This window comes from Lethenteron reissneri, chromosome 16 (genome assembly GCF_015708825.2).
Source record: "Lethenteron reissneri isolate LAM-NWPU_2019-01 chromosome 16, ASM1570882v1, whole genome shotgun sequence".
Lineage (NCBI taxonomy): Eukaryota > Metazoa > Chordata > Hyperoartia > Petromyzontiformes > Petromyzontidae > Lethenteron > Lethenteron reissneri.
The window spans coordinates 10,583,198-10,608,400 of NC_083794.1; the positions used below are offsets into that span (position 1 = coordinate 10,583,198).

The following is a 25,203-nucleotide window of genomic DNA, read 5'->3' on the forward strand; positions in this document are numbered from 1 at the left end:
GTTGGGGGAGATGGGGAGGGGGGGTCTCTGTGTCCCGACACTCATCAGCAGCGAGTCGGTGGACTCTTGTTTGGGGGGTGGGGGAGTGGGGCGATGGGGGGGGGGGGTGTGTTTTTGATTGGAAAACCTTTTTGCTTTGTACTCGGGTTTTTAATTAACGAAGTACTGCGCCGCGTCGCGCTTTGTCATTCCAGGTAATGCGCCGACCTTGATTCGACGTGCGTGTGTATAGATTCGGCGCGGAGTCGTGCGCGTGCGTGGATTTAATCTCCAGCAGAGCCGCATTCGCTGCCACGCTGCCAAAGTGCGCGCCGTGTAATTTAGTATTAATTTTGAATCGTATCGCAGTGTTTATTAGACAAGGACCCCGATACTTCAGTACAGATTAACTCAATATTACATGGGGGGGGGCGCGCTTTGAAACTGCAAAGTGCGCGATTTAAATTTCGGTAGAAAATTTTAATTGCATCGGTATTATATTAATATTACTACTTAAAATGGGCCAATAAATGTGTGTGTGTAATGCGTGTGACGTCACTCCACATGCTGCACCCCCCCCCCCCCCATCATGAATATTCATGAGCGGGTGGATTTTTACACTCGCGCAGAAGAAGGTCGAGCGGAAAGAACATGTTTTTTTGCAAATTCGCTTTAAGTTTGACGTTTCTTTATTGAAAGTGAATCTAAAAAATAATTCTACGCAGCAACAAAGTGGATTTGCTGTCTTTATTTATTTCTTCAGCACTTGAGACAAAAGGTCAGTCTACTTTATGCTTCTACGTTATGGTAAAATGGACATTTCTCGGTGATTTTCAACATTGTATCGATTTCCAATTAATTTAAACCCCAGCGACCGAAAGCAGAAGAGAATAAAGTATCGGAGCAGTGAATTTGAACAAATTGAAGGTCAGTTATATGCAGTGCTACAGTGAAATGCAGTGAAGTGTTTGATGACATACATTCGTGCAATATTCACTGCCATTAAATTTACACAAGATACAATTATACCCTGCTCAATTTTTTTCCTAAATATTACAGCTTCCGTCCTAGGACGTGCAAAGAAGCAAGTGTATATATGAGGCTGGGAACGAACTTGTCGTTGTATTCGCTCTAATACATGGAGTCGGGGCAAAAGAATGAGGTGTGCATTTCAATTTGTCTGAATTTTATATTCGACCGCAGTGTTATACAAGATTGAAAATTTTCCATTTTCTGCCGTGATGCCGATGTATCGTTCGACTGACACCGCACCACAGATGGCGCCCCCCCCACCCCTCCCCCTCTGCTCCCCACGCATTTAAAGAGTCGGCGAGGCTTGGCGGGGGTCAGGGGGAGGGGGGGGGAGCGCAGTGGTGGCGCGGTGTTTGTCGCAAATAATTTAGTCGACGCCTTACATCTCCATCCGCCTGCGATCGAATCGCCCGCAATGCGACCGATCTTGCAGCCGCATCTCGGAAGCTGCGCAGGTTTTAGCCTGCACATTGCTTGGTTGATGGATGAGTGCCGCGCACTGGACATCCGTGAAAAAGAGCTTCACAGCTGATCGGATTCTTCCAGGATAAAGATTCTGATTCTGGTTGTCGTAGGCGGCTGCAGACCTGTGCTGCGTGGTGGATAACGTAGGGCTAGTGTGCGACCAAACCCAGCGTTGCACCGTACTACGCCCCCGCGTCAACACTGCCCGCCAGCGTGGTGCGTCGCGGGTCGCCCCCCCTCCTCCCCCTCAGGCGCCATCGGATTGAACCCGCCGCCGCTGCCTTCCGCAGGTGGCCGTGCCGTCCCAGGACCGACTGCTGCGGGCGCTCGTGCACCTGTGCTGCTGCTCGCTGCACGAGCCCACCTACTCGGCCTCGGCGAGCTGTCTCGCGGCCCTGCTCAACAAACACCCAACCGGTGGGCAAGGCCGTGCACGTGGGAGTTCCTGGGGTGGTGGTGGGGGGCAGGTCGGAGACGCTGAGGGCTGCCACCCCCCCGGTTTCAAAGCTGGAGTTCGGCTCCCCGATCGCGATTAAAGTGTGGTTGAATTGGCGGCACCCATCGATGTAGGGGAATGGCACCGCAAGTTTTCTTGTTTCATAAAAATTCCGCCGGATAATATTGTTCTGGAAAGCCAGGAGGGTGTACAGTACTTGACCTAACCGTGGAAACTATTGGATATCTGAAAAAAAAAATAATATTCTGATTCTATTTGTTTGTGAAGAAACACAACGGAGGTATCTTATTATTCCATTGTATTTGGGTGTGTATTGAATACCCTCCTTAACGCGTTACACACTGCAGGGGAGGAATTGGATTCCCTGCTGGACGACTTCCTGGACAGAGTTCATCGCGGTCTTCTGCCCTCCGAGCCCGCCGCTGAGCGGAGGAGAGCCCTCGTCTCGCTGCTCTGGGTCGGTAGCTGTCTGTCCTGTTCTACCAAACAGCCTCTGCAGGCGATTACAGCTCGCAACAACAACAACAACAATGGCCGTTCACCACTAAGTGGCGGTCACGTAACCACAGCGCTTGTGCCAGGCTAGGTGCACTTTGAGGCCACGTGGTCTGTCAAAGGTCCGCTGGCAGGAGGTCACAGGGCAGACCCAGGTGCCATTGGTTGACTGACTGAGATGACTGGCTGATGCACCAACCGTGCTTGCCCACTGCCAACTTTCTGTGTTTTAGCCGCCCGCCACTCCGCTCGTTGTTGTGAGCGTCGCGCCTCTGCCCTCCGTTGTTGCTGGAGGGCGACCGTCTCCACCTAGCGTCATTCACGAACCTCGTTCACCGATCTTGACACTGCTGGTACCAGTCATCGGCCAGTCCAATCAGTGCCACATCCTGGACCAATCCATCTCTTCCCTAGCCCGCCCTACACCCATTTAGCCCCATCTGGCCAAACAGAAGCTGCTTGGGCATGCGGTGGCTTGGCATGTAGGCTACAGCTCGTACAACAAGACAAAGATCCCCCCTCTATAAGCATAGCAGACTTTTGGAGCAAGTGCTGTTAGCGAGCACCTATGAGGGACGGCACGGCACATGGGTGGATTGGTGGCCAGCACTATGCCCAGCTGCCTTTGTCTCCCTAGTATCAATGTTTACACACCACACCAGGTCCTGATTTGATGCTGAGTCAACCTAGGGGGGCCCAGAACCGGTTCTAATAGTCATCACTGGTGTTGGCCATGAGCGGCAATCGAGCTCTGGTGGCCGGGTTCGTAGCGCTCCCCCGCCCAGCTCGCGCGCAAGAACGCGATGCACACGCCTGCGGCGACGTCAATCAATCCGTTATTCAGTCATCCGGCTCGGGGTAGACGGCTCGGACAATGGATTTCCGTGTCCGTGGCACGTTCATTCCCTCCGTCTTCTCTTGCAGCTCACAAAGGCGCTGGTGATAAGATATCATCCCACAGCGACCTTCTTGGTGAACCAGGTATTGACCGCGTTTTCATTTGGACCGTTTCAAGGAGGGTGACTGCGTTATCCGTGTGTTCCTATAAGTGTCTAACACGAATGTTCACGATGTTAACTAGCTCGCCTGGAATGCAGGAGGTAGTGGATTCGATCCCGACCCTGACGCCTGCTGCTGTATATTTGGAGTTTGGGTGTCTCTCTCCCCGCGGTCGTGTGGATTTTTCTCCGGGTTCTCGTGTTGTTCACTCCACATTTACGATCAACGTGCGTTTTAGAGTATTCGGACGCTATAAAATTCCACGTGATGGAGCCACTTGGTTGAACTCTCATTTGTGATGGCCAGGTCGCTTCTTAAAGCTACACAGCTCAGTGGGCCTTACCCAGTAAAATCAAAACTAGTTTTAGTTTCGTGCCCCAGTGGGGGGGCGACATCACCCCCGGCCCTTCCTGTGATCGCCACAAACCCCCCGACCCCGCAGCTCGTACAGCTGCTGAGCGACCCGGAGCTGGGGCCGGCGGCGGCCGATGGCTTCGCGCTGCTGACGAACGACACGGACGGAGAGCTGAGCCCCGCGGCGCACGCGGACGTGCGCCCGCTCTTCCGCCAGCGCGTGTACACGGAGCACGGGCACGTGCTGCTCCTGCAGCTCGCTTCCGCCCTGCCTGGTGAGTGTCCGCCACAGCTACTCAGCCCTGACACTTAACCCTCGTCACCCAGCCCTCTCACTCTTCACCCTTAAATGTCAACCATCACTCGGCGGGGAGGCGCGGCGGTACCGCTTGTGCCTCGCAGCAACAAGGCCCTGGCTTCGGGCTTCGATTCTCCGTGAAGTTTGTATGTTCTCCCCCAGCTTGCCGTGGGTTTTCTCTGGTATCCTCCCATCGCTAAAACACACACAGTGTCAGTGGTATCGGCCGAATTAAAAGTCGTTATAATTCTTATTATCACAACACTTGTCAACTAGCCTTAACCTTAAACCGACCTCTTAACCCTGTCCAAGATGCTTAGTTCACCAAGCCGACGGTGTTTGGCGGATCACTCTTTCTCATCTCTTCCGCCGGGCCCTGCAAGGTGGTGCTGGAAAGTCCCTCTGGGCCTTCCATGACCTAAACCCAGTGCTGCATTATCCCCGTAGCAAAAGTAGCACGTGCTACTTTTTCTTCCTAAACCTTTGCCGCAGCCTATTGCCAGCAGTGATTCGTGATCACAATCTCGAAAGTTTACGTGACAATCGCCCCGAAGATAACGCAGCAGTATTCTTTAGGGGGAAACAAGTAAACCCGTAAAAACAAAGTTTTTCACTATAAATCCTTTATATGCGTGGCATCGGAGCGGCTAGAGTCCTCTCGTCCTCTGGCAGCATTAAACAATTGGTAATTAAATATTTTTTAAAAATTCCATAAACAGTGTAAAATTTTGGAAAAATTTGTTCACGAAAATGCATTGTCACGCACAACGAGTCTGTGTGCAAAATGTCAGCTCGATTGGATCACGGGAAGTGGGTCAAAAAACGACGATTTGCACGGTCCTAAGCAAGCGAACTTAATATAAAGGATTAATAAGTATAACCCGTAAAAACAAAGTTTTTCACTCTAAATCCTTTATATGCGTGGCGGCTAGAGTCCTCTCGTCCTCTGGCTTGAGATGGCTGCCACCTATGGGTCAGACGATTGTCTGCCAGTACTAAGCAATTGGTAATTAAATATTTAATTTGTTTTCCCTAGACAGTGTAAAATTTAGGAATTTTTTTTTCACGAACATTAATTGTCTCGCACAACGAGTCTGTGTGCAAAATGTCAGCTCGATTGGATCACGGGAAGTGGGTTAAAAAACGACCGAAAGATTTGCACGGTCGTAAGCAAGCAAGCACGCAAGCAAGCAAGCAAGCGAACTTAATATAAAGGATTTAAAAAAAAAGACTTGACCGAATGTGACAGGCCTGCGTGTACCGCTCGTGTATACGTGCCGCAGTGCTTTTGTCAATCCCACCGCTGCACGGAGGGCTCCCAAGCTCCGCGCGGGTCGTCGGGGTTATTTTACCCTCCGTCACCACGCGGGGTCCCGTGCGCATCGGCGAAGGCAGTGAGCAGACACTTGGGTGCATAGCCGTGTAGGACTATGGATTTGAGCAGTTTACGCCAGCTGCACCCTCCTCAAAGTGAATCTTGAAAGAGTTATTATTAATCACGTTATAATTGCGTTACGTAAGCCAAGCCTGCAAAGATCATCTCGGTGTTAATTACTAATCGGCGCCTTGGTTCAGTCCAATCAATCATTACGTTTGTAACCACTCGCAGTGAATTAGCTGATCATTATATTATCTACTTAGCCTGGAGATTAGAGAGCGGTGCTCAAACTGCACACCGATGGCCTCGCGGCAATATACCTGTCGCGCTGCAGTTAAAGGTGTTTCCATCTTCACACGACTCGCCAACCCCACCTGCCCCATGAGTAATCGCTCGACTCTGCAGGCGCGAGTCGGGGTAAACCCGCACCGATCCGGTATTTATTTCCAAATCTCTTTCTTGTCGCAAAGCAAAATCCATTGCGCTGTACTTCTGTGTACGCTCCACCGATCACACCTCCAGCAAGCAATCGCCGAATTGCCGGCGTGCACTCCGCATCTGCGATCCCCCCCCACACCACCCCCACCGCTTTCGCAAACCGGCATCGACCGGCGTGATGAAGTATGGTCAAAGTAAACCCCCCATCCCCCAAAACCCGCACGGCACGGGGTGGGGGGGGGGAGAGACTCTCATTCAGGATGGGAATTGATGAAACGGGCTGTGCATAGACACCTCCTCCTCCTGCTGCTGCTGCTGTTGCGGACGAGCGCCAGCAACACGCGACCACCATTCGTGGGAGTGGGTCGCCTTCGCCCTAAATAGATCAATCACGACCGCCAGAGGCAGGAATCGCCCCGAGTCCTTGGCAGGAGAAGGCAGATGTGTCCTCGTGAAAAATGGATCCGTTCATATTTAGCGGCATCTACAGTCTACGCGGAAACCCTGATGAATCAAGTTTCGTGCGTGGCTCGTTTATAAAAAATAAATCAACTAGGGTTTGATTCATGTGCCCCGGGGAGGGCTTGCGCGTGCGTGCATGGGTGCGCGTGTGCGCAAGCGGTATTTGCTTAAGTAGCATGCGTGGCACTTTCCAACAAAATGCAAAAAGTATTAAAATCGATGTTCTGAAATCTGACCGACAAAATTCCATGAAAGCTGCGCTGGTTCAACAAAGACGGGAGCATCAACGGCCAAACCTCGCAACCACCGCCGCCCGCTGTAAAGAAGGGGAAATAAAATGTACATTGGGAGTCGATGTGTCATTGTTTTTTTTTCCCCCCAAGAGCGATTTCACAGAAGCATGTGGCCGTCGCAAGCTGCATTTCTAAATACCGACCCTGCCGTAGACACACTGGTTGTGATACATTTTCATTGTATAATAAAACAAAAATTCAAGCATTGTATAATAAAAAAAAAAATCCCCCCCCCCCCCCCAAATAAAAATAATGTTTCACACCAATAGTGCCGTGGGTAGCTGGAGGGGGGGACTCAAGCCCCCCCCCCTCCTTCTGGGTTCTTATCGTCGGGTCAAAGAACAAACAATGATGGTGCATTGCAAAATGTGTACAATGAAAGCGATTAATGGGTGTCGCTTTCAGCCTTTCCTTGTCGTACACACGGAGTGGTGGGGGGATGGTGGGGGGGGTGGTGGGGGGGGTGGTGGAGGGGGTGGTGGGGGGGGGAGGGTGGGGGGGTGGGGGTAGCTCAAAGCCGGAGCAGAATGCACGATGGGCAAACGCAGATCGTGTCGTCGTTCCTCATTCTGTTTAGCGTTTCAAATTTGTTTGCAGCTTATTAAACATCGTGTCACTTTCTGCCCACCCCAGCATCACCCGAGTTTTTGTATGGCCCCCTTTTTAAATAAGGTCATGCTACCATGTTAATAACAGACAACGGCCAAGCCATTTTTGCTTTTTTGCAATGGCTGAGCCATTTGCTTTTGCAATTGCTGAGCCTTTTGCAATTGTAATCAACGACGAGTATCTTCCCTGGTGTCGCTGGCTCTTTAAATTATTTTTGGAGGTGGGAGTGCGGGAGCGGGTGGGGGGGGGGCAGGGGTGGGGGGGGGGCGCGATAACAGCTGTGCCACATTGCTCGTGGCGGGGACCACAGTGACCGTGCATTTAATTAAAGCGCGGACGGCACTCGCTCCCCCCCTCGCTCTCTCTCTTGTCTCTCCTTGCAGATCACAAGGCGCACTGCCTGAGGGCGCTGTCACATCTACTGGGATCCCTGCCCAAGCAAGTTGTCCTCTCCGAAATGCCCACGGTGAGAGCGGTGCGAGCGACGCCCCTTTTACTTGTGGGCCCCCCCCCCGTGCCGACGTCATGGTCCAAGTTTTCCAAATTTGGGAAATATCCGCAATTCACTCGGTTGGAATATACTCCATTGGAACCTCATTTGGCAGTAAGAATATGATAATTGGTTTTTTATCCTTCTATCTGGTTGTGCGCCTTTTGGCGTCATCTGGTCCAACCCATGTGAGACTAGGCTCTAAGGAAAGCTGTCTCGGGTGTGGACCAATCAACTTCAAGGACAGTGCATACATCATCAGAGTTATTCTTTGGTTTTTTTCGGTAAAGTCACGTATAAAAATAAAATAATAAATTAAATAATAGCATACGACGTTTCGATTGCAACACAAGCAATCATCATCAGGTATAATGAAATAGCGACATAGAATATAACCAGAAAACTATAGACAGACATATAAGCAGACAGATATCACCAAGATACATAGAGAGAGCAACCCAGGTACAGAGAGAGGTGATCAGAGTTATGTTTTTTGTTTGCATTATGACTGCAGGTATTGTGGTCTATGCAAACATGACTCCTTGTAAAAAAGGTGTCAGTTTTGTTGCCAGATAGAAGGGTAAAAAACCAATTATATGGAATATACTCGGCAATCATCGCCCCGGACTGCAAAAAAAACTCCGCAGAGCCATGAGACTTTCTGTGTAAACGAGCACAAAATTAATAACATTCCCCACTAGACACGCCTGTATAAATGTACCTTGAACTTGCTTCGCGATGTATGTCGTCAACCGTGCTAGCCTCACGTCTCGTCTCGGCACGCACGGTAACGCAATTGTATCATCGTGCTTTGTTTAACCAGGTAAGAGCCCATTGAGATGATCTATTTTGACAGTGGAAAGCTGGAGACACATTAATGGGGACAGGTGCCAATTTGTACAACCGAGATGTGGGTTGATTAATATACACTCGGCAGTTCGAAATCCAGCACACCGTGACCCACGCTAACCGATCTCTGTCATACTGCGGAGAGAGACACTCGCCCGCGCCATGGGAATGTGGAATTTCTGCCCTTTTTTGGGAATTTCCACCTTGGTTTGATTTCCCGCTGTGAGCAGCTGAAGCGAGAAATGAACCTCCGGCTGCGTGGAGGTAGTGCGTGGGCGGTTGGCGTGTGCGTGGGCGGGGGACGCACGTGTGTGTGTGTGTGTGTGCGCATATGTGTGCGTTTGTGCATGTGTGAGTGTGACTTTGTGGGGGTTCAACACATAGGCTTTTGGGACTGATATTATCCGTAATTGTTTTTTTGGAGGGGGGGTATGGGGAGAGTTCCTGGGTAGAGGATGCGTCGTCGGCCTTGCCGTACGGACATGAGATTTCGTACAGCTGCTATTTCCGCCAACATTACGGCACAAAGGCGATCAAGGAGGCGCTGTCTGTCACAGACGGGCATGGGGGGGGGGTGGTTTTCCCCGATTTTAAGTAATTCGCCGGGAATTTTTTTTCTTGTTCGAATCACGGCACGGGGTCTTTAACGTCCGCCGTGAAGCAGACGCGGCGGAGTATTTGCGTTCGATTACACCGGCAGTATTAACCAGGGTGGCCCACCGGTGCCCGACCCGCAAATCTGTAATGAGTGGCAGATGCCGCGGCATCGCGCGGCCGTGTAACCCCCATGACCTCTCTCTCTCTCTACTACTGGACATGTGTGAAAAATAACTTTACAGCACATCGGATTCCCCAAGTGTAAATACAAATATTCTGATTCTCTCGCAGCTGTGCCCCGTGCTGCTGGACTCGCTGAGCTCGGCGGACGCGACGGTGCAGCGGTCGGCGCTCTCCCTGCTGCGGGAGGCGCTGTGCGACGCGCCGCTCACCCTGAGCGCGCACGTCGACACGCTCGTGACGCGCCTCCTGCTGCTCTGCGGCAGCGCGGCCATGGTGAGGGGCTGCGTCGCTCGCTTGCCGCCGCGCGCGTTCCCGACGACGCGAGGTCACCGACTCGAACGAACCCGCGCACGGGGCTCGCTCGTAGAACACCTGCTCGCTCTCCCGCGAGACGTCCGCTCACCCGCCCGTACGCGCACGCGGCAATCGTTGGCTGGCTCTCGCGACGCTCGCTCCCGTGCGAGTCGCGCTCCGGCGGTTTGCACGCGCTGCGCTCGGCTCGCGGGCCAATCGATGGCACGCCTGACGCTCGAGGCGTCTGCTCGCTCGCTCGCACGAGAGCGACGACGTTTTTTACGAGGCTGCACACGTGGCTCTCGCACTGGCGCACGTACACACACACGCGCGTGCACACACGTACACACACACGTACACACACACACACACACGTACACACACACGCGCGTACACACACACGCACGTACACACACGCGTACACACGCGCATACACACACACTCGCACGTACACGCGTGTGCACACACGCGCACAGATGAACGCGCAAAACCCCGCGCGGAGAACTGTCGCTCGGCGTACCGCGATGGGGCGATGTCTCTCATCAGATACCGGGTACCGTGGGGGTAGGGGAATGGGGTCGAGGAGGAGAGTGTTTATTTTTTTCACGTCCTCCAGGGAGACTGCAGATGAAATGGCCAGTTTATTTTTATTTTACCTTTGTAACAGGAATCTTGAGGGGGCCGTCAGAGGTTCCATTCCATTAGTTTGAGCAGATTACTTTCCCGATTTGGATGCAACAATTGGTTGACACACGAAGACTAAAGATCGCCTGTTTTGCCTTTAACTGGATGTCGGGGCAAGTACTGTTAGCAAGCACCTCTGAGGGTCGGCACGACACGCAAACGGGTAATGCGCCTTTATCTCCATCGTGCTCATGTATACACACTGCGCCAGATTCTCATTTCAGGCCGAATTGACCTTGGGGAGGCCCAGAAGCAAGGTTTCAGATGTTCGTCACCACTGTTGACAATGAGCGTTTATTTAAAAAGCGTACGCGCTCGCTTGCGTGTCATACACACATGTACGCGCTCGCTTGCGTGTCATACACACATGTACGCGCTCGCTTGCGTGTCATACACACATGTACGCGCTCGCTTGCGTGTCATACACACATGTACACGCTCGCTTGCGTGTCATACACACATGTACGCGCTCGCTTGCGTGTCATACACACATGTACGCGCTCGCTTGCGTGTCATACACACATGTACGCGCTCGCTTGCGTGTCATACACACATGTACGCGCTCGCTTGCGTGTCATACACACATGTACGCGCACAGGTTGTGCACACTCACGCACTCACACACACATGCACTTACACGCGAGATAAAGTTCCCGCGTGTCCCGTGCGCCTGTTTCCCCCCCCCCCCCACATGCTCATGAGAGCTCGTAAAGAGGAGCGATCCATTACGTTAATCGGAGCCGCAAATGATTCAATTAATCACCGCGGCTGTCGCCAATTTAATGCCGCTTTCTCAAACACACGGCGGCCCGCCGGGGGGAGGTTTGCCGCGACCTCCACGATCGCCCGGCCCCCCCCCCCCGACAGAGGTCGCCTGTGGGGGTTTATTTTACGAGAAGCGCCGCTTGCCGCGTTCGGCGTCGCAAAAAAAATGCTGTGCGAGCAGCCCTTTTGCGTGTGGATTCCTTAAGCCCCTTCGCAACCCATCCTCCCCCCGCAGAGCATTTCAGAATAATAATCTGGCAGCACAGAATGGAAGCGCTCCGGGGTTTTTATTTTTATTTCAAAGAGCAGCGTTGTAGCGCGAGATTCTCTGCGCGGAAACATATTTAGGAAATTCTCCAAATAACCGTGCAGTTGCCGCTTTATTATATGTATTAAAAAAAAAAGATGTTTTACAGTAATAGTGGCTCGTAAACATTGCGGTAAGCTGGAGTTATCACGCGGAGAAAGTGGGGCTTCATGAGCGGCGGTTGCCATAACTTCCTTTCACCGTCGTATCATTATCAAACTTTTTCTCTGCCTCGCCCGGGTCAAGGCTGTCCCACTCGACCCCGCCTCTGTAGTTTATACACGGCGTGTGTGTGTTTTCATCTTGTTTGTTACAGAGAGTGAGGATGGGAGCCCTTCAGTGCATCTGCGCGTTGGTGCAGCTGCCAGCGCACGTGGTAAGTCGCCCTTCGCTTCCCGCTTCACGGCCACGCGCTAGTCCGCTGCGGGTGGCGACGTACGTACGTAGAACTTTTATCGCATCGTACGGAACCAACCGTGCTCAGGTGTGTGGGGAGAGGGGGCGGGCGGGTGGGGGGAAGGACATAAACCAAACACAAAAAGCAGTTCTAAAGAAATGAGTTTTCAATCTGCGATGCGATCTCCGGCGCGTCCCGAGAGCGCTTCTCGCGCAAATCCAACCGCGTCGGTCGATGGCGTCGCTCCTCCGAGGGAGCTTAAGACGTCGGTTTAAAAGTGCGAGTTTCGCGGCCGGCGCTGATGAACAGTGATTGCAAAGCAAGCCCCGATTGTCCTTTTTAATAACGCTTTCCAAACCGAAGTTGAAAGCGTTGCTGAATTAGCTTTGCGTTTCCGTCTGTAAAGGGGGGGTGCGGGGTGGGGGGGAAACGGGGGAGACGCGATAATTTTCCTGAAGATGCTTCGCTGTTATTGAAAAAAAAATGTAATAGTGTAAAGCTCCGCTGCTGTCAGGGACTTACCCCGCAGACGTCAGGCCAACTTGGACAAAGCTTTGGCCAAAACTCGGAGACAACAAAATCGAGCAGGGACAAACCCAAGCGGCCAATGAGAATCTCCATTATGCCTCGCGCCAATGTTTGTATTTTTCTCATTGGCGATCTACCCTGTGCATAGTTAGTCCACAAGTTTAATATTACAAAGGCATATTTTGTCAAACTCGGTTTTTAACAAAACTCAAATTCCGCCCCCTAATCATATGGCTCTCCGGTCGATCACCAACCGCAACACCGCGCTAGTCTCCAATGAGCAGTCTCCAATCGCCAAGCGCGTGTACTTTAAGTGCACCGTACAGAAACGCGAAATGAGCTCATCACCACCACCATCCCTCCACTTCCATAACCGCTCGCATAAACGCCGCGGATCGCTTCGCTTGCACGCGAATGGTCGCCGGAGATTGCCTTTCAGAATGGACGCGTTTCCAAATTATCCATGAAAACCGAGCGGCCACCAATCGTCTTCATTCGGCAGTGGCTGCACCCCCCCCACCCCCACCTGACCCCGAAGGTCCACGCCACCGGCGATGACAAACATTTGCGTGCGAGGCCCACGACCGCGCCACTCCAATCGTCGGCGCTAATGAGCGCTCGCTTTCCGCGACGACCTCAAACCATGGCAACCCTTGTGCTCATTAAACGCGTCGCGCAATTGGGAGCACTTCCGTGCGACAAGGTGCATACTAATGTCTTCACAGCGCCCAGGCCGGCTTAAGCGGCAGGCTGACGATTTTAAAAACCCACTTACCGCGCGCCGTTCCTTCATTTCGTGTCCATCAAATCAACTCTGAGCCGCTCGGCGCATTAAAATAAATTTCTTTCTTTATTTCCACTCCCCCCCTCCCCCCCCCCCCCCCGCCACCTAATTTTTTTTTTTACGAAGCGACCGATTAGCTCTGCGAAGAATAAAGGCGAAGGAGTGAATCTGGGGGTGGGGGAAATTAGCAGCCGACCCCACACAACAATGAGACTTATCGTGCAGAAGACGAATTCTTATTTGTTTAGAAAATTTCCCCGAGGTGAAAGGGGTTCAGAATCACGTGGGGAGAAGAAGAGGCAAGGTACGCAAACGTACAGTACAGGTTACGCTGCAAGGCACTGTCGCGCAAACACCGCAATTTTACCGAATGCCGCCACCTTCGCCGAACGGTGGCAGCGAGCCACTTCTGAAGGTGATGAGCCCGCTGCTGCTGATACGCCAGCGTTGTTGTGACGCCAGCGTTGTTGCGACGCTCGTGTTGTTTGCGACACCGCTGCTGTTGCGACGCTGCTGTTGTGACGCTGCTGCTGTTGCTGCTGCTGCTGAGACGTGTCGGTGTTGTTGCGACGCTGCTGTTGTGACGCTGCTGCTGTTGCTGCTGAGACGTGTCGGTGTTGCTGCGACGCTGCTGCTGCTGCTGCTGCTGAGACGTGTCGGTGTTGTTGCGACGCTGCTGTTGTGACGCTGCTGCTGTTGCTGCTGTTGCTGCTGAGACGTGTCGGTGTTGTTGCGACGCTGCTGTTGTGACGCTGCTGCTGTTGCTGCTGTTGCTGCTGAGACGTGTCGGTGTTGTTGCGACGCTGCTGTTGTGACGCTGCTGCTGTTGCTGCTGAGACGTGTCGGTGTTGTTGTGACACTGCTGCTGTTGTGACGCTGCTGCTGTTGCTGCTGAGACGTGTCGGTGTTGTTGCGACGCTGCTGTTGTGACGCTGCTGCTGTTGCTGCTGAGACGTGTCGGTGTTGTTGCGACACTGTGCTGTTGTCCTGTCAGGTGCTGCCGCACAAGCAGGCGGTAATACACGCGCTGGGCACGGCACTGGATGACCACAAACGGCTGGTGCGCAAGGAGGCCGTGGAAGCTCGGACCGCGTGGTGAGTACACAGTGTGTGGTGAGTACACAGTGTGTGGGAGTACGTGGTGAGTACACAGTGTGTGGGAGTACACGCGCGTGGTGAGTACGTGGTGAGTACACAGTGTGTGGTGAGTACGTGGTGTGTGGTGAGTACACAGTGTGTGGTGAGTACACGGCACGTGGTGAGTACACAGTGTGTGGTGAGTACACAGTGTGTGGGAGTACGTGGTGAGTACACAGTGTGTGGGAGTACACGCGCGTGGTGAGTACGTGGTGAGTACACTGTGTCGTGAGTACGTGGTGTGTGGTGAGTACGTGGTGTGTGGTGAGTACACAGTGTGTGGTGAGTACACGGCACGTGGTGAGTACACAGTGTGTGGTGAGTACACAGTGTGTGGTGAGTACACAGCACGTGGTGAGTACACAGTGTGTGGTGAGTACTCAGTGTGTGGTGAGTACTCAGTGTGTGGTGAGTACACAGCACGTGGTGAGTACACAGCACGTGGTGAGTACACAGCACGTGGTGAGTACACAGCGTGTGGTGAGTACACAGTGTGTGGTGAGTACACAGCACGTGGTGAGTACACGTGGTGAGTACACGGCGCGTGGCGAGTACACGGCGCGTGGCGAGTACACAGCGTGTGGTGAGTACAGTGTGTGGTGAGTACAGTGTGTGGTGAGTACAGTGTGTGGTGAGTACAATGTGTGGTGAGTACAGTGTGTGGTGAGTACAATGTGTGGTGAGTACAATGTGTGGTGAGTACAGTGTGTGGTGAGTACACGGCGCGTGGTGAGTACAGTGTGTGGTGAGTACACGGCACGTGGTGAGTACAGTGTGTGGTGAGTACACAGCACGTGGTGAGTACAGTGTGTGGTGAGTACACAGTGTGTGGTGAGTACACAGTGTGTGGTGAGTACACAGCACGTGGTGAGTACACGTGGTGAGTACACAGTGTGTGGGAGTACACGGCGCGTGGCGAGTACACGGCGCGTGGCGAGTACACAGCGCGTGGTGAGTACAATGTGTGGTGAGTACAGTGTGTGGTGAGTACACGGCGCGTGGTGAGTACAGTGTGTGGTGAGTACACGGCGCGTGGTGAGTACAGTGTGTGGTGAGTACACGGCACGTGGTGAGTACAGTGTGGTGAGTACACAGTGTGTGGTGAGTACACAGCACGTGGTGAGTACACAGCATGCGTGCGTGCACACGCTGGGCCCCTGGCTCGCCGTGACCGCCTCAACGCGCACCGACTCGCTTGTTCACAAACGACGGCACGCTCGTGGCACGCTCGTGCACGCTGGGCCACAAGTTAAGTCGCCCGCTGGGCATACAAACACGCACTCGCCCACACACAATGGATTTGCTCGCTCACTAATGCCGGCTCGTCCGCTCACTCGCCCACAATCACCAAATCTCACAGGGGGCGGTGGAAAACACAAAGGGCTGTACATTTTACACGTTCCAGTTTATTGAGGCTTTGAACATAATATCAAATGCTTGTAAAATATCCTTTTCTTTGGTATAAAAAAGCCACACTCTAAAAGGTTAAATTATTTAAAGCAGAACACACTTGAAGCCTATTTTGATTGCTTGTTTAAACAGGGTTTTTTTTTCAGCCGTAGGTTTTTTTTTTTAAATATCTCCTTCCCTGGAACGGAGGCGATGTTTTCCCGCGTCTCGATGGGTTTCGTGAATCTCCCAGTTACATAAAGGACACAAACAATCTGACGCGTGTAGCAGCACTAACGCACGCAATCAGCGCTTGGGCTGCGACAGCCGGTGGAGATGCAAGGAGAGCAGAGGTCACTCGCTCGCTCGCACGCATCTGCCCCACGTGACCCAGGGTGCCCTTGCGTGCCCAGTTTGGATTGGCTCTTTCCCAAGCACTGGAAGAAGGGGGGTGTGTGTGGGGGGTAGGGGGGGGCAGCTTCTTGAGGCGATGCCATCTGGAGTTTTTCTCACACAGTGAGTGGCGCAGATTTCCCACGCTGCACCTGGTACACCTGGAGCGTCTGAGGGGTCGCGGAGCGGGGAAACTACAGCCTGTTGGCCAAACGTGGCCACGCTCCCGCAGTTCATGTGGCCCACGTGCCCCCCGTATGGCCCACTACTATATCGGACCACAGCCTGTGGGCCTTGATGCTATATAACCGCTTCGAAAACAGCCTGCACATTAAATTGTACCCGCCGTTTAAAATGTCCTAGCCACACTGTAATTGGGGACTAAGAAGGGCCATTTTTAGAAAACTGGGCACCAACAACTAATGTGATGGTGCCGTTGTCTCCGCAAGGGCCCCTTGACACAGGCAGGTCAGTGTTGGCGGTGTTGTTTATTGCGTGGCCCGCTAAAAAGAATTTTAAAGTCCTCGAGAGGGAAAGTCCTCCACTGGTATATAGCTTTGTGTGGCGGGCGTGGCTGCAATGGGGTAATGGTTGGCACTTGGTGTCAGATGTAGTTTATTTGTTCTGCCAGAGTAGCAGTTGAAAATGTGGGGCAGGTTTCTCGAATCCCTCCTCTGACTCTGCCTGCCTCGCGGCATAAAGGGAAGCCCGCCTGTGTGAAGGGGGTGAGTGGACTCCCACCACCTCTAAGATGGTTCACTGCTGTGGAAGAGGATATCCTCCTGCTGCTGCAGCCCCTTCCACCAGCAGTGGTATCTGCAAGCAGTTGCAGGGCTGTGCCTTCACCTGCCCGTGCAAGTGTAAAAGGGCGAGTGTGTGGTCTGCACTGCTAATGAGGTCGTGTGCCGTGCGTGTGCCATGCCCGCCCGCGCCAGGTACATGCTGGGCTGCTGACAGGCGCCTTCCTCGCACCTGGAAAGACCTCCACACCGAGCAGCCGACCCGCAAACAGATTGCCCTTAATCCTAATCGCTCATCTTCTTTTTGGATTCGCCCACTGCGAAGATTGGATCCCCCCCCCCCCACCGCCATGCCATGTGTTCTGCCCAAGGCATTAGACCCCGCTTGGTCTACGACGGCGGGATGCTCGGAGTGGGGTGAGAGAGGTGTGGGGAAGATGAGGGAGCAGGAGGAGGAGGGGAGGATGACGATGAAGGCAGGCAACATGACCTCCCTCTCTGCCTGCTCACTCCCACCAATCTTGGGCGTGACCTCTTCCTGCAACCCGCAGCGATCAGTAACGTTTTAAATCTGCGCAATATACACGCAGCCGGCCCCCCGGGGGTTAAGAGGCTTTACTGCGAATTGTAATTAAGCCGTCGGGTTCGCCGCCGCCGCGAGGATTGGCTGCCCAGTGGAAGGAGGACAAGGTGGATTCAGCCGCACCCTCCGCTGTTCCGCGAGCATTTCACAGCGCGGATGAGACAGGGGCGTGTTGTTTGTTGAATTAACGCAAAGGCCTTTTTTGTACCTTCCCCCCTCCCCACCCCCACCCGTGCAATCGTGCTAATTAAAGGTTTTTGTGGAGCGTGCCAAGCGTTACTGTTCGATCTCGCTGCTTTTAAAAAAGGTTTGACCGACGACAGTGTTGTATCGCAGGGCCTGGGAATAACGTGAATTCTCGACGCAATTAACACAACCGTTCACCCAAAGTTTAAATAATTGTAAGTGCATTGTTCAGTAGTATGTAGAGACTAGTGCTAGAAAGTAATTTCAAATATATTTTTAAATTACAATTATGAGATGTAAGTTGAAGTAAAAATCTGAAAAGGGCAATGTAAATTCAAGGCACTACATCAACTCTTATTTTGATTTGTAAACAATTCAGCCTTGCCCAGAGTAGATGAAAATCTTCAACTTGAATTTTCAAAAATGTGCATTGGCCAAAAAAATATTATTTTAATCTCCAACTGCATAGGATGCGTGATTTTGGGTTGTACCGCCTCTGCTGTTTAGCACAATGTCCGACGTTTCGCACTCTCGGCTTGGTCAGGTTGGAACTAAAACAAGTACCCACAAATAACAGCAGTAAAGCTACACTTCAAACGCAATTTGGCAAGGCCGCCAACTCGCACGTTTCACACAACGGCCTTAGGCAAGGGCCGTTGCGTTTCCAGCTTGGTGTTGACTAATCGGCGATCGCTCCGGGTTGAAAAGCTGCCGTTTGTTGCGGGGACGCTGACGTTGAAGCGACCGGATGGAGAGAAGAAATGGGTTGCGAGCGGACACATCACGCGTTCCACAACGCTCCGTCGCCCGCGGGAAGGTGCGCGGACGGCAGCAGGACTCGCGTGGCCCAGTGCCTGATGGGAAACACGGGCGGGCGGGGTGCGGGATACGGGGTGAAGCGACGGAACCAGTGGGGGGGAGGGGGGATGTTTGTGTCGAGCTCGGCCAACGGATTTGACGGCAATTTGCGTCACTCGAGAGGCGGAATGCGGAGCAAAGGTGACCGCTTAAATCTGCAGAGTTCGACCCGCGCGGTCGATTGGAGGTCGGGTGGATTCGTCGAGCCGCGTTCTCAAAATTGGGGTTGGGGGGAGGAGGAGGAAGAGGTGGGGCTTGGGGCCCAGAATCTCATCTCATCTCGACTGAGCAGTGGAGTGCAGCCACACATTACCGTCCGGAAATAATTGACTTCTTTATATTCGTAATCGGATGCGGGCTCGGTGAGATGGAGAATTACTTATGCAAGGGTTAGCCCTTGCGGGGTTTATCGACAATTTATTTGAAGTTCAGGTGAGAATTTTTCGGGGTTATGATTCTAAAAACGACGCTAGTTTTTTACTTAAACCGCATAAATCAAATTGGAATATGAAAAGCTTTAAAAAGCCAGAGGAAAACGGCAGTCGCGGGTGGCAGAGACACAATTTCACGAGTCTGGGTGAAGGGGGGTCGGTGGGGGGGGCTAAAAGTGATCGTGGGGAGGCTGCAGCGAACACGAAGCGGATTAGTTTTAACGAGCTGATGACGCGGGGTTCAAATCCCCACACCACAGATTACACGGAACCTTTTAAGTCCACCCCCTCGGCTAGGGCGTTTCAAGTAAGGACCCCCCTCCACCACCGTTTTGAATGCGAGTATTCATATTTTAACACGCACACGCTCCATGCGTTGTGGGTGGTATCCGATAAAAGTGTTAACGATACCGCTTGCTAACGGAACGAGCCTACACCCACCCTATCCAGAGATCTTGGATAGGGTGGGGAGACAGTTTTAAGTGTTCACAAGCCTCCAGTTTGCCAAGTCCAGGAGGTCGTGGGTTCGATTCCGACCCTGACGTCCTGTATATGTGGAATTAGCGTGTTCTCTCTCCCCGTGATCGCGTGGATTTTTCTCTGGGTCCTCCCTCCACATTTCGAATAAACACGCATTTAGAGTATTTGGCCGCAATACATTTCCACGTGATAAGCCACTTCGTTGAGCTATGATCTGTGGCCAGGTCGCTTCCGAAAAAGAATTGCATAGCTCGGTGAGCCTTACCTGGTAATTAGGATGCAGGTGGATGTTTACCTTTTGTGCCCGACTCCCAAAAACCGCTTCCAGTTTCCAAGTGGGCCGTGATCGTACGGGTTCCTGTACACCTGCAAAAGTGCAGAGGACACTCCCCTTCGTCATAAGCGATACACCGAATTCGCTTGAAATTAAGAATAAGGAAAAGTATTTTTAAAAAAAACCTCCACAGGCGTTCCTTCTCTGATGAAGCTGCGGGGCCTTGAAGCGAAAACGCCGGCCCCCCCACGGCGCGCACAATTTGAGACTCGTTCCATCTGCCTCGGTCGGTCGTTCTCCGCCGTGGCAATCTCCTACAATTCCAATTACCGCCCCTCAGTCGACTTGTATTTAAAAAAGACGCCCCGCCGGGTGAGGGGCAGGGGGTGGGGGGGGGGCAACCGTCAAGGAGTGAAGTGGGAAACGAAAAATGAACGAGGACGTTAATCAGAAAGAAATCATTGCGCGGGCCTCCAAAGTGAAAATTTAGCTTTCAGACAATGAAAGGGAATAAACTTGGCTGACCCTGGGGGGGCCCTGCCACTCCAATCTCGACGGGCTTTGGGTGGCTGGCCGAAAAAAAATTACACTCTCTCTCTGGAGAGAGAGAGAGAGAGAAAGAATAAAGTCTGCCGCACGAGATTTCGCTGTAATCCTCCCAAGGCTGCGAATTTCACACCTTGTGAGACAAGCTTGTCGTCTGGCAGCCACGTAGATTGGGGAGGGGGCTGGACCCCCCCCCCCTCCCAAGCGCCCCCTCACCTTATACATTCTCATCGTGCAGCAATGACTGCTCACGCGTACACAGACTGATCTGCAGTGTCCTTTAAATGTGCAGGAAAACCGCGGTCGTAAGATGGGGCTGGACAATTGCAATTTTTTTTTTTATAATTAAGAGTGGCGGCCTTTCTTTGTACAAGACAAAGATCCCCCGTATAACCTTATCGGACTTTTGGGGCAAGTGCTGTTAGCGAGCGCCAATAAAGGCCGGCACGGCACACAACAGGGGGTGTGTGTGTGGCCAGCACCACGCCCGCCCACCTTTGTCTCCCTCGTGGCGATGATCGAACCGCGCCAGGTACTCCATTGAGGCCAAGTCATACCACACGCGGGGTGAGAGCCAGAGCAGAATGCACGAAAGACAAACGCAGATCGCATCGTGATTCTGTTGAGCCTTTCACATTCGTTTAGGGTTCGCTTCACAGTTTTGTATTCTCCCCCCCCCACCCCCTTTCCTCCCTTTAAACAATTTTATGCTCCAAAGTTGGATACTCGGGTTGGCGGATGGCTCGGGAATGGACGCTCGATGCTTGTTCATGCTCTGGCGATGTTTTAATCTCCCCCCCCCCCCCCCCCCCTTTGCAAGATGAAGGAGACGGAACTGACGCGGGGCTCCGATGACCCCTTTGTAAATGAATCAATTCGCGATCGATCGGCGTGATGAGCGGTGGAAGAAGGCTCTGCGGGATTCCGCTGATGAGAGCTGCGGGCAAGACGAAGGCCCCCCCCCCCCACCACCCCCCCCACACACCCGCCCCCCCCCCCCTCTTGGCCCGCTCACATCGAGGTCGGCACGGCGCAGGATGCGCGCATGCGAACAAAAGATAAAGATCCCCCACCCCCCCCCGTATAGCTTTAACGAGCTGTTTGGGGCAAGTGCTGTTAGCGAGCACCTACGAAGGGCCGGCACGGCGAACGAGGGGATGGGTGGCCAACACCGCGCCCGACCGCCTTTGTCTCACCGGTAGCGATGTTTACCACACACCACACCAGGTATGCATTTGAGGCTAAGTCGGACTCGGGGAGGGACACAGGACCGGTGCAGATAATCGTCACCGGTGTTGGTCGTGAGCGGGAATCGAACTCGGGTCCTCGGTGAGCGATCCTCGTCACCGTTGTACCACCACTCGCCGGACAGTTCGCACACACAGAAACTCAAAACACACACGCACACGCGTGGCCACTCGCACGCCTCGCATCCCCAAGTGAGCACTCATGCACGCTAGGATGAGCGCTCACGCACGCACGCACGCACCTGCCCGCGAGCGTTGGCGTGCGCGCGCGTCCTCTCGTTGAGACGCCGCTCCACGCTCGTTTCCCCGCGCGTCACGAGTCGCGCGTGCCACAGCGTGAGCGCGCCCAGGATCACGCTCACCCCGCTGTGCAGGGGAGACACGGGGGAGGTGGAGGAGACACGGGGAAGGCACAGGGGAGGTGGAGGAGGCACGGGGGAGACATCGGAACATGAGCAGAGAGATTTAAAGCTTTCATGACTGCAGGGATTCATCTTCTTGGTTCTTTCGGTAAAGTCACGTAGAAGGGAAATAATAAAATAATAAAATAAAACATAATAAAATAATTCTCACGACGTTTCGGCCACAACGCAAGACAGACCTGTTCTTCACCTGAGGACGGCTGCTTGCGTTGTGGCCGAAACGTCGTGAAAATTATTTTATTATGTTTATTTTTATTATTTTATTATTTCCCTTCTACGTGACTTTACCGAAAGAACCAAGAACATGAGCAGAGAGGTCACGACTAACGAGAAGGCAGGAAACCACAAACTGGAAAGCAGCCATAAATCGGCACCAGCGACTACCCAAGCTCTGTGATCCACCAGCATGTGGGATACTTGTTCTGATACAATCCCAATCGAGTCATTTGGTGGGGTGGGGTGGGTAGGGGAAGGGGGGGGGGCATTTATTTATTTTCGATCGATACTTGACCACGCTGATCAGCGAAGGGGGGGGGGGGGGGTCGGTGAAAACCGGCCAGCGGGGACGCGGGATGAGCGTGGATGTACGGTCCAAGGATGGATATCGCTGAAGGTCGCACAGCAAGTTGCCCACGGCCACAGTTCTATGCGGGGGCGATCGCCCATTCGAGCGCCGTTTAGGCGACGTGGCTTTTACCAAACGTCGTCGTCAGCAGCAAAACAAGGGAGCGGCCAGGCATCCTGAGCACAGGAACCTCCTGCAAAGCCACTCTTGAGACCCGGGAGCGAGGCGTTTCTCGCGCGAGCAAAGATTAGGGTTCGGATTGCATGAAAAGCTAAAGTCAATTCTAGATTTGAAGCTTTCGTGACTGCAAGGATTCATACACCCTTAGGTTTTTTCGGTAAAGTCACGTAGGTAAAAAAATAAAAATAATAATAATAGAAATAAAATAACGATAAATCAATAAAATCACTATTTATTTGATTTATAAATTTATTCATATTTATTTCTATTTTATTTTTTACTATTAATTTTTACCTACGTGACTTTACGGAAAAAACCTAAAAGCTAAAGTCAAGGTTGCTCTGTTTGTGCGGCTTTCTCCATAATCGAGGGAAATGCAATGTCAAAATAAGCTGCCATTTCAGAAAGAGACAAAAAAAAACAAATGAAATGATTTCTTTCAAACCCAATCCTTTACCATTCCTTTGCTCATTCTATCAAACTCACTCGAGCGTTCCCCGAGCGGAGTTGACTGGTGCCGAGACATTTATACGAAATGTATTTGTAGTATTATTATTATTGCTCTGTAGGCACACTTGTATTATTTAAACACACATACGGCAGGCGTCGTGCGCGCAGCGCGCATGCTCCCGCTGTTTTGTGTCCGCACAAAGCCGCCACTTCTTATCAGCAGCGTAGCCGGCACGGGTCTCGGGGCAAGGAAATTAATGCCCCCCCCCTCCAGTTCAATTCTCTCCCCCCCCCACACACACCCCCACCACCCCTCCCCACCCACCTCTTAGCCCGACATGTGATGGACTTACGTTCCAGTCTGCAGGCCTCGGGGCAGTTGTTCGCTACCCCACCGATTGCACCCCCCCCCCATACCCCCCTCTGTATCTTCACCGTTTCCGCCGATCATTACCTCTTCTGCCAGCGATGAAACCCTCGATTGCCGTCCCTCTTTGAGATGATGCGGCGGTTACCTCCGGATGCGTTTTACTTGTGGGGGTCGGGGGGGGGGTGATGGCCGGGGAAAGACGGAGAGTTTCATTTGTGTGTGAGCAGCGGCGTAGAGAGCGGTTGGTTTTGGCCCCGGGGCAAAGGAATGCAATGAGGCCCCCCCCATCCCCCGTCCTGTTCAAGCCGACTGGCTCCGTCGCCGCACTCCCGCCGTTACCCTGCACATGACCCAGACGTAGACGAGGAAGTTGCGACGGAAGGGGTCCAAGCGCGGGGAGGGCGGCGGCGTCCGGGAGGTCGGAGGCGTCCGCCTGAGCGGGGTCATCGTGCGGGGTCATCGTGCGGGGTCATCGTGCGGGGCGGGGGGGGGGAGATCGCGGAGGAGTCGCGACGTCGGCAGCGATGACATGAGCAGCAGTGGCCGTGCACACACGCACTTACACGCACACACATACGTACACACACACACGTACACACATACACACACATACACAAAGAAAAAGATCCCCTGTATAGTCTCAACAGAGTGTTTGGGGAAAGTGCTGTTAGCGAGCACCTGTAAGGGCTGGCGTGGCACACGAGGGGGTGGGCGGCCAGCACCACGCCCGACCGCCTTTGTCTCCCCAGTGGCGATGTTTACTACACACACCGCACCAGGTAACTCATTTGAGGCTGAGTCGACCTAGGGGAGGCCCAGGACCGATTCAGATAATCGTCACTGGGTGTTGGCCGTGAGCGGGAATTGAACTCGGGTCGCCGGGTTCGTACGCACAGCGCGCTAACGCTTACACTAGCCGTCCCCCCATATAACTACGCACACATATATCCACACACGCATGCTAACAGAGGCGTGGGTCGGAGGGGGGGCAGATTGTAAATTAAGATATTTTTATGGTATGTTTCAAGTTCCGTAGAAGTAAATTAAAGGGTGTGAAAACGTAATTCATAAGAAACCGCTATTATTTCGTATTTTACGAGAGCGTACATCATCTCAAGAGAGGCGTTCCGCTGGGGATGCGACCACTAGCCGCACAATCCCCGTGCAGGCTACAAAGGGGACACCTTTGTCTTTGTCCGTGTAAAACAAAAACAACAAAAAAACCCACCTGACTTGCCGGCACGGGGTCACCGCTGAGAGTGACCAGGTCCCAGGTGGTCGCGCTGCAGTAGACGCAGCCCAACGTCATGGAGACACAGAAGCTGAGGAAGTAGCGGTGGTTGAAGTGGCCCACGCAGTTGTCCATCCAGTCTGTGATGACCTCGTTAAGGAGGGGCTCAAGGACACGCCGGTTTAGGAGCTTGTGTGTGTGTGTGTCAGCGCCACGGTGGCGAGATGTTAACTACCTCGCCTGGTATACGGGAGGTCGTGGCGTTTCCATTCCGAACCTAACGTGACTGCAAGGATTTATTTTTAGGTTTTTTCGGTAAAGTCACGTAGGTAAAAAATTAAAATTAATAAAATAAAATAAAAATCACGACGTTTCGGAGGCAACACAATTTTATTTTTTACCTACGTGACTTTACCGAAAAAACCTAAGAATATGAATCCAAACCTAACGCCTGCTGCATATCTGGAGTTCGCGTGTCTATCTCACCGTGGTCACGTGCATTTTTCACCCGGTCCTCTGGTTTTTTTCCCCGTCAACGATTAGAATCCTCGTGCGTTTTGAGTGTGTGGCTGCTATAAATTTGC

General features: G+C 52.8%; 1 protein-coding gene and 1 long non-coding RNA gene across 2 annotated transcripts in view; one reads left to right on the top strand and one right to left on the bottom strand.

Annotated features, from left to right (window-relative positions):
• Positions 1-17,652, top strand: part of LOC133342970 (MMS19 nucleotide excision repair protein homolog) — a 48,782-nt gene extending 31,130 nt beyond the window's left edge. The window contains exons 23-31 of the mRNA XM_061552374.1: positions 1,767-1,893; positions 2,281-2,390; positions 3,353-3,409; positions 3,870-4,056; positions 7,643-7,725; positions 9,487-9,651; positions 11,745-11,804; positions 14,132-14,232; positions 16,992-17,652. Coding sequence (XP_061408358.1) covers positions 1,767-1,893; positions 2,281-2,390; positions 3,353-3,409; positions 3,870-4,056; positions 7,643-7,725; positions 9,487-9,651; positions 11,745-11,804; positions 14,132-14,232; positions 16,992-17,010 — 909 coding nt within the window. The 3' untranslated portion in view covers positions 17,011-17,652. The remainder of the gene's footprint in view (positions 1-1,766; positions 1,894-2,280; positions 2,391-3,352; positions 3,410-3,869; positions 4,057-7,642; positions 7,726-9,486; positions 9,652-11,744; positions 11,805-14,131; positions 14,233-16,991) is intronic.
• Positions 17,653-17,763: 111 nt separating this feature from the next.
• On the bottom strand, positions 17,764-21,770 carry LOC133342988 (uncharacterized). Its single transcript, XR_009755209.1, has 3 exons — positions 21,644-21,770; positions 19,630-19,700; positions 17,764-18,419 (listed from the first exon to the last, which is right to left on the bottom strand). It is a non-coding gene; the product is annotated as an uncharacterized LOC133342988 (long non-coding RNA).
• Between the last annotated feature and the right edge of the window lie 3,433 nt (positions 21,771-25,203).